The sequence below is a fragment of the Pyrus communis genome, chromosome 3 (genome assembly GCF_963583255.1).
Source record: "Pyrus communis chromosome 3, drPyrComm1.1, whole genome shotgun sequence".
Classification (NCBI taxonomy): domain Eukaryota; kingdom Viridiplantae; phylum Streptophyta; class Magnoliopsida; order Rosales; family Rosaceae; genus Pyrus; species Pyrus communis.
Window position 1 is genome coordinate 23,375,325 of NC_084805.1, and position 9,499 is coordinate 23,384,823.

Consider the following 9,499-nt stretch of genomic DNA (forward strand, 5'->3'; position numbering starts at 1 on the left):
ATTAGGAGAGAAATCACTTAATTAATTATGAGAGAAATCACTTAGCATTACTGATTGATAGAATTTATTTTTTGTAAGTAAAAAGTTTTAGGTTCAACTTTAGAGATGACACGTTTGGCATCAAAATTATTGACCTCTTGTGCCACTTAATTCTAATCCCCATCTTGAAAATAAATATATTGTTTGTATTAATAACAAACTTATTAATCAACTAGGAAAGAATAATTAAGTCCTTGTGGAATGGAAAACCAACTGGTTCAACTCTAAAGCTTCCTATAAAATAAATAAGAAACCTCAAAAACTATCTCTTGCATTTGGGTTGTATGTTTGTCCGAAATCAAGCATTAGATTGAAGATAAATGCTAAGGGAACTCTCCATGAATTATCTGCAACCTCACAGTTTAACGTTAATTTTCGTGCCATTTTTAAGAGTCCATGGAGATAACAAAGAGCCTATAGACACCTTTGAAAGAGTCATATTAACATTTCTCTTAGATTGAATATCTAAAACTAACTTGTTGCTTTTACTTGCACTCTAATTAATTGTTGAACTCGCGTTTTTTTCTTTTCTTCCTTCTTATTTTAAGGGGTGTAATATAATAAATTTCTTGATAAAATTTGTCTTAATTGTTGCCCTACTCACCAAATTTGCAACATAACCACAACTCTAATGATGGTTTATAAGAAAAAGAGATTCATAATCTTTGTCTCTCAGTAACAAATGAGATTTTTGATTAGGGCAGAGCAAGTCATGCAGTTACAATGACTTAAATGGAGGATTAATCATTTGTTTAAACTATAAAAAATAAAAATAAAGGAGGGATGAAGAAAATGGACGATTGATGATGGAAAAGATGCAGAAGAAATTCATAAGAAAAGACGCTCAAATTTAAAAAATACGTACAAACAAAAAATAAAAACATATTTTGAATTGTTTTCACGAAATTTTATTTCATTAGTCTTCATTTATTTTCTATCACCGTTGTTCATCCTTCATTTGGTCCAATATATTTTCCGTACATGTCAAATATAAAATTTAAATAAAAAATAAAATGGTTATCAGCGGATTCTTAATAACTAATGTTTTCTTGAATGATGTCCCACGTTGAAAAGCTGGTGGATTTAAATGCTCCTTTTATTGAATGTTTTCGACGCTGTCTATAGGCCACCTATGCAAGTAGCTCGTCTTCCCTAAAACGACGTCGGCTCTTAGAACCACACTGTTTTTTCCTCCCGTATTTATTTTTGGAAGTTTTACCGAAAAACTCATAGTACTGTTCACTTTAACAAAAAATCATATTTTTACACTAAAAGTCAATCCTAATACTATTCACTTTACCCTTTATTTTGTCATTATCATTAAAACTCAAAATTTTGAAACCATTTTCATTAATTTTCCTTTTATTTTTTCGATTATTAAATATAATAGCTTTCATTGCGGCCTAACACGTGGATAAACCCCCACGCGGTTGATGAAGCAATTAGAGTAAAAGCAATGGGTAATGTTAGAGAGATTAAATTTGTAAACTAAATGATGTGTCACTAATAAGAATAAACACGTTTATCAGTATTTAAGTAATAAATTAATCATCAATTTCTATGTCTCTTAGTTTTCAAAACCTTATTTACAAATTTAGTCTCATAACATTACCCAAAAGCAATTGATGTGATTTCAGATTAAAAGTTGCACTGCATGAGTGTATTTATCACATCCATTCCTCAACCGCATCAGAGAAAGTTACTTGAAAAAATACTCGGAAGTGTTTTTTGTAAAAAACACATATTTAGTATTTCTTTCAAAATTAAAGCATATAAAATGTTTTTAGAATCCAAAATTAATTTCACCAAAAAAACTTTCAGTTATTTTAAAACACTTACATACAAACTCTTAGTTAACTTTAACATAGGAAAATTAAAAATAAAATAAAATAAAATTTTCCACGTAGTGAATTTAGAAACTGCGTGTATATATATATATGTGTGTGTGTGTGTGTGTTATATAAAATCAATTTTGTAATTAAGTAAACCAAATAATGTAAACCATTACTACAGTCTACAAGTTATGTATCCTTTCTTTTCACATTGTTATTATAAAATTTCGAGATGGAAATGGCTCCCCCTTCTACTAATTTCATTTTCGCGAATGTAAAAACGCTCTAATAGTCATTCACGTATGTGAGCAAATATCCATAACAAAATCAATCCTACAATTTATTTCTAATTTCACATTGCAACCTATATTTTTCTAGAAACGGATTTAACACATTTTTTTTTACACGCGCATTCTATGCTTATTTTTATTGTTTAGATTGAATGAAGTAAAGAAAATAAGTTGTCAAAATTCTTCAAGACAAAAGACAGCAGATTCTTACTACCAAATAAAGTATTTTTATTTTTATTTTAAAAACAAATGATATTATCTACACTATGGGGGTGGGAGAATGTGCTAAGCCTTACAACATGCTAGTCATATTAATGTGGTTCAAATTTATCTTTGACGAGAATCGAACCTAAGACCTTACTCTTACAAGTGAAGCAGAATATTGCTAAACCGTAGTACTAAATGACAACAAAGTATATTATTATAATACAATACATATATGATACTTTATTTAGTAGAATAATTAATAACATCACATAACGATATTCTTGGTACAACCAATGGCGGAGCCAGAATTTTGTAATAATGGGGTCATGAGAAATAAGTTTTTCACAAGGAAAAAAAACTTAATGAATTAACCTACTTATAAGTATAAATACATGTCTCACTTAATACTACTATCTAATGCTATTACTCTTTACTTGTAAGTGAGAGTTTTTAGGTTCAAGTCTTGTGAATGATGAGTTCACAGCCAATTCATTCCCTCACCCTTGAGTATAAATATATCGTTGTATTAAAAAAGTTACCAAATATATGTGATCAGTTGCCATGAGTCTTACAAATGCTCAATTATTAGATCAATTCAATCCATTGAAAAGAAAACTAAAACTCCATCATTGATAGTAGGTATGATAATGTAAATTGTGATCAAATTCAAGACTTAATAAGAAGATAGTTGCTGAAACAATTAATGAGAGACGTAATTAAATGAATTCTGTAATATTCTAATTGGCAAGCGAAAGATGAATTAGGAAGTAAAATTCGTATCTCCAATCCCATTGATGAAGCCAAATTCCAAATGGATGGTATGCAAAATACCTAGCACCGCTCCACCTACAGTGCTACACCATCAAATTTGGTCTTCTTTGAACTAATTATGAGGTCAAGACAACAAAATACAAGGAGGAGCATTAGGTTATTGGGGTCGTGAGCATACATTGCCCCCAGTGTAGCTCCGCTACTAGCAGTGGCAGATGCATTGAAGGGCAGGGCTGACCCCCGAACTTTGGTGAATGTCTATGGATACCTTGGGTGCTGACCCTTCGAACTTCGGTGAATGTCCGTGGATACCTTGGGTGCTGCCCTTTTGAAGATTAGAGTTGACTTCATACATGCCTTCCAACTGACTTCAGGCCTACCAAGACTCGATGAATGTCCATGGATACCTTGGGTGTCGCCCCTTGCATACATTAACAGGTGTGCAATATGTCTTTCCAAATAACTTTAGGCCTACCAAGACTCGAAATGGCGATATGCATGCTATTTCTGGTAAAAAAAAATTTGCGCGATGCACACGCTATTCTTACTGACCCCCATAATTTTATTTCTTGGATCCGCCACTGGCTACTGGGTACAATGACAAATCTCTCCAAATTATTCATTCATTCGATCGTTAGGTAGGACGCGTCCATTGTTTTTTCTTTCAATGTTAGTTAATATGAAAATTATGTTGCCATTTTCATCGTATAGAAAATGAGACCATTGTGGTGCCCAAGTCCAACCATCGACATCGGCCGTGCCCACTTTTGTGTATATTTATGTAATTTTGTGCGTCCATGTGTTTTTGGTAAGAGGTCACCCTAGACATGCACGTCCATTCGAAATAATCAAAACCTTTCAAATCTTTCATTTTTGCAGAGCATAAAGCGATTCTCCTTAAAATCATAATTCATTTGCCTAATTCATTTAAAATCCATTTCAAAATCCTAAATATATAATTAATAACAGATGTATCATCGTGTCGTATTGACATTTGGATGAGCATGTGAAAACGCTTTCATGTCAAATTCACATCACGTTGGCAAAAATGTGCTTTAAACAATGTAAATGTATGAAACTGATGGACTTGGCAACTACGCTATTGGTGTTTAGAGCATCTTCACCCGCTTTAGGAGGAGGATGGCAAAACAAGGGCAAGGACAATGAAGTTGGCCCTTACTATTTAGTCTAAACAATAATTACTTTTATGCAAGCGTACCCTTTTGTGAATGGTAAAGGCAATATTTACAAATATATATATATTTTTAATTTTATATGCTTTATAAGTTGGTTCCATGACAACAAAATGATTGTCTAATTTCAATAATATATTTCAAATACATGAAATGAAGACAACAGTAGGGTATTTATAGAAAAAATGGGGTATTTTTTGGGTACTTTATCTGAATTTTTTACCGTTGGAATAATCCTAATCGTTCAATTTCAAAATTATTTATGTTGGACGGCCCATATTGCACCATGTGGCAGCTGCAGAAAAATTGCAATTTTTTTTACCATTGAAAAACCGAACGGTCCAGATTAACTAACTGTTGGAAAACCAATAACTTAGCTTAGAGGAACAAGGAGCTAGTAGGCTTTGGGCTGTGCACGTGCGCGAGCGCCACTCGGTCCATTTCTGTATGCAGCGGGCGCAAGCCCATGTGATTCATGCAAGGGCAGTTGAAAGGGCACAAGCCCTTGGCCCAATTGCCCTTCCTTTTTTTCCTCTGTTGGACTTGCTTTGTTCAACACAATTACAAGGGCAATTGGGGGACTGCTGGAGATGCTCTTAATATCCAAAGACAAAAATCAGTGTACAAAGAACCAAAAAACGAATATAACCCCAACTAAACGAGAAAATTTTTAGTGACCTAATAATACGGTTCGGTACATCAAGTGTTATAATACAAGGGTTGGATACTTGAAAAAAAAAATTCAACCGTTTATGTTATGACACTTGATCTACCGATCAGTATTTTTTCAACACACTGAAAAATTTCTCTAACCGAACCCAAAAGAAGAAAATAAATAGAAAGATTTAAAGCCCAAAAGTCGGCCCAGTTTCGAGCCCTGAAGCGGGAGCTCATTAGGGTTTCATCAAAAAAACAAGAGGGGGTATATAGAGCTGCAACTGTGAGAGTTTGTAGCTTCCACAGATCACAGAGAGCGAGCGGCTTCGGATTTCGGACTTCGGACTTGGGAGCAGTGAAGGAGAGGCGGCGGTGGTCGGCGGAGTTCACCTGAAATCAAGCTTACAACATGGTTCGTAGTTTCATTTTCCTCTGATAATTCCACACGAATTTGCTTTGAATCTTCATACCATCTGTTTCTTTTTGATTTCTGCATGTTTGATGCCGCCATTGATTTTAGAACTTGTATAATCTAGCTCTATTTGTGTATAGATTGAATCAATAGTTTGGACCTATTTCTGCTGCTGCTTCTTGTTTTTAGCTGATTTTTCCTAGTTAAAATTTTATGGGTAATTGTTTGTTTTTGCCAAGAGTTACTGGATAATTGTTAAATTAGGTTATTCGAAGCGAAAAATCTTTGATTTCTTATTCTTTGTAATTTAAATATTTTGGATTTTGTGAAATGTATTGGATATTCATATGGCTAAAATTGTGTTATTGGATCATCGTGTCTGCTAATTCTTTGATCGTTATGCGTTATAATTACAATGTTGAAGTGGGGTTGTTTTTAATTTTGTATTTTTTGGTTGCAACAGGCTCGTGGTTTGAAGAAACATTTGAAGAGGCTCAATGCCCCCAAGCATTGGATGCTCGACAAACTCGGTGGTGCATTTGTAAGTTATATTCTCTATGCATGTGTTTTTTTTTAACTGAATCGTGCAATGGTTGTAGTTCCTCTAATATTTTATGTGGTAATCGACTAATTCAGTTTTGGTTTCTTAATTTTATTGTTTAGGCTCCCAAGCCTTCGTCTGGACCTCACAAATCCAGGGAATGCCTGCCATTGGTTATCATCTTGCGTAATCGGTTGAAGTATGCTCTGACATACCGTGAGGTCATTTCCATTCTGATGCAACGACATGTTCTCGTTGATGGGAAAGTAAGGACAGATAAGACATATCCTTCTGGTTTCATGGGTATGCACAACGCTCTCTTCTATGATATATTGCTACTTCAGTTGTTCTTAACCATTACTCATGTTGTTATGTCAGCTCTATGATAATTAATTTGAACAATCCTCATGGACAACTAGCTACTTGGTTATCAATTGATGGCTGCTTTAGAGAACCTATTTTTAATTTCGACTGGTTTTCCATATAATAAGACATGTTTATGCTTTATCAATTAGCGAATGTTTCTACCATCATAGGAAGTATTTTGTAAGTTGGTTGGACATTTTAATTGGTGGAGAGTGACCAATGTGTGTCCTGGCATAGGAAACTTTCTTGCTCGTAATTTGGGATCTATTTGTGTGTTTAGTTGTGTTTTTTTTTATTTTTTTTTATTTTTTTCCATCTTAGGGTTCAGAATTTATCTATGACTTGTGAGAAGGAAAATTTATGAGCATTGTGCTTTATGTTTTCAGATGTCGTTTCAATCCCCAAGACAAATGAGAACTTCCGTCTTCTTTATGACACCAAGGGTCGGTTCCGTCTCCATTCAATCAGGGATGAAGAAGCAAAGGTTCTTTTCTTCATTCCTCTTGCATTTGTCTCATGGTGGTTTTCTTTGTTAAATTAACGTTGCTTTTCTGAATTGATATAGTCTTTATATATGAAAGAATTATTATGGTTGTCTGTACAAGATAACCCAGCACCTATACACAGTGTACTTGATAGAATTGATCAAACTAAGCAGACATGTTAAGACTACCACTTGCCCTGCTTTATTTTTTTTTTTCTTGATGAAAATATATGGAACCATTCAAAATTCACTGGCTGAAGATCTATTGTTCATGTGGATAAGTTTGTCTCATTTAATTGTCATTTCAAGTTTGTATATAGAAACGTCGTAAAAATGTATCAAAAGTTATGCTTTTATGGGATAACATAATTACTTGTTTTCGGCGTTTGCAAGTTATGGAATTGATGTATTAATGTTTTGATATTTGATTCATTAACTCTTGTAGTTCAAGCTCTGCAAAGTCCGATCTGTGCAGTTTGGACAGAAAGGCATTCCGTACATAAACACCTACGACGGGCGTACAATCCGTTACCCAGACCCTCTCATCAAGGCAAATGACACCATTAAGCTGGACTTGGAAACCAACAAGATCACTGACTTCATCAAGTTTGATGTTGGCAATGTGGTCATGGTGACTGGAGGAAGGAACAGGGGGCGTGTTGGAGTAATCAAGAACAGGGAGAAGCATAAGGGCAGCTTCGAGACAATCCACGTCCAGGATGCCAGTGGTCATGAGTTTGCAACTCGGTTGGGCAATGTGTTCACAATTGGCAAGGGGACCAAGCCATGGATAAGCCTTCCTAAGGGTAAGGGTATTAAGCTTACCATTATTGAAGAGGCCAAGAAGAGAGCGGCAGCACAAGCCACAGCCACGGCTTAAATTGTCGCGTTGAAAACAAGCTTTAAAATTATATGACGATTTTCACCTATGTTTTTGTAGTGGATACCTATTAACTTCGGATATTATGCTGCAAATTTTGTCTTGTTTATTTCTTTCACCCTTTCACATCTTGATACAAATAACTTTAGTTGTTGCACCGACTTTATGCTTATGTTATTTTGAAGTAATTTTGCTTTGTCACTTGGTTGTTTCTAGATTTCTTAGCCACCCTAGTTAAGAATGTTACATCGTTTTATGTTTACTGTTTATTCATCTGAAGTTTTGCCCCGCTGGCCGGCCCCTGTTATTCAACACCGGCTGCGGCTGGTGGCATTGGGTATTGACAAAGGGGACACCAGTGATTGCAATCTGAGGCTGGTGGCATTTGTCGATACCAGTGATTGCGATCTTTGTGAGAAATGGTGCAAGCAGGGAAAGCAATGTTGGTGATCCGGGGTGGGGGTTGATCAACATCTTATGTTTTACGACGTTCTGGTAGGGCGTTGTTGGAGATGCTTGGTCTTCCGAGTCGTCTTCTTCTTCGACAGCTATAGGGTTGTTCGGGTGATCGAAAAGGGGCTCAATATAAATAGCACATTGTTTGAATTGGACTTGGAACTCGCAGCAGCAACAGCATCTAATAATGAGACCTAGAATTGATGTGTACCTGTGTCCTTGTAGCTTGATACAGATTCGGCGCACTTATATTCTCACGAATATAGTTAAGGATGCTGAACTTGGTGCAAGAGATCCTGAACTATGCAGTGATTTAAGCAATCTTGTCTTTAGCTGTGATCGCTCAAGTACATAAGTAAGCAGTGGCAAGTGATCCTTTACCACAATGATGGAAAAAAGTTGAGCGTGGGTTCAAATCCCTTTGATGACTAATGTGACACCTAATCTAACAAAATCACTTTGGGTTCATTCAAGTACTTCAACATCATGTTTGAAATGTTTCAAAAAAAAAAAAAAAATTCGTGTTTGAGATATATGTATGCAAATGTACAAGAGTACTTGGTTTAGCGACAATGCAGTTGTGACTTTATTATAGGAAATTATGCGGTCAGTTCTCATGGATGATTATTTATAGAAGAAATTAGATCGATGGATGCAGTTTAGTAATGATGCATTTGGGTGTGTATTTGTTTTGTATTTTAGAGTGAAAAAAAAAAAATTGGAATTCATTTCACCATAAACTTGTCTCACGTGTAGTACCATTCCAACTTGACATCCAATTTCCGGCTTGAATTGGAATCCATTCCAAATTCCCAACAACCACAATCAAAAGATGGCGAACAGGTTAAATTTAAGTTCTGTAATTTCAGGGATACTATTTGTATTTGGGAAGCAGATTCTTCAATAAAAATAAGAGGCAAAAGAAAAGGTTTTGATCAGAAGCTGCAGGGAATCCTATATTTTTTTGTTGGTGGGAGTTTTGGGAATGTCAACTAAAACTTTAGGTCCACCGGATGCCACTTTACCTGCAAATGTTACGGCCATGAATTAACTCTCATCATATCATGCACCTTATCCATATGCAATGTTCCGCACAAACATAACAGAAACAAGAAAAAGTAGAAAAGTATGTCCCTCACCACATGGAGAAGATGCTTAGATCATCTTTTATTTTTATTTTTATTTATTTTTACCATTCAACCATACGTATGAAGTTAATTAGTTTTTTCCTCATATTTTTTTTTGGGGGGGTGGGGGGACTTTATACATTGTTTAACGATCTGGGCCGTTCAAACCTTACCTATTGTGGATTGTGCTAGTACACTATTTCTTCACCCGGGTGAACACCAGACCCAAATACTGTCACATCCC

General features: G+C 35.2%; 1 protein-coding gene across 1 annotated transcript; it reads left to right on the top strand.

Annotated features, from left to right (window-relative positions):
- The first annotated feature begins 5,256 nt into the window (after window positions 1–5,256).
- On the top strand, window positions 5,257–7,869 carry LOC137727731 (small ribosomal subunit protein eS4). Its single transcript, XM_068466548.1, has 5 exons — window positions 5,257–5,401; window positions 5,865–5,942; window positions 6,065–6,245; window positions 6,695–6,792; window positions 7,238–7,869. The coding sequence occupies exons 1-5, from the start codon at window positions 5,399–5,401 to the stop codon at window positions 7,670–7,672; spliced, it is 795 nt and encodes a 264-aa protein (XP_068322649.1). The 5' UTR covers window positions 5,257–5,398; the 3' UTR covers window positions 7,673–7,869.
- The last annotated feature ends 1,630 nt before the right edge of the window (window positions 7,870–9,499 follow it).

Bases quoted from the DNA above. Each gene is read 5' to 3' on its own strand.
- LOC137727731 (XM_068466548.1), top strand. The intron at 5,943-6,064 runs GTAAGTTATATT...TTTATTGTTTAG, and splicing joins ACAAACTCGGTGGTGCATTT to GCTCCCAAGCCTTCGTCTGG. The intron at 6,246-6,694 runs GTATGCACAACG...TTATGTTTTCAG, and splicing joins ATATCCTTCTGGTTTCATGG to ATGTCGTTTCAATCCCCAAG.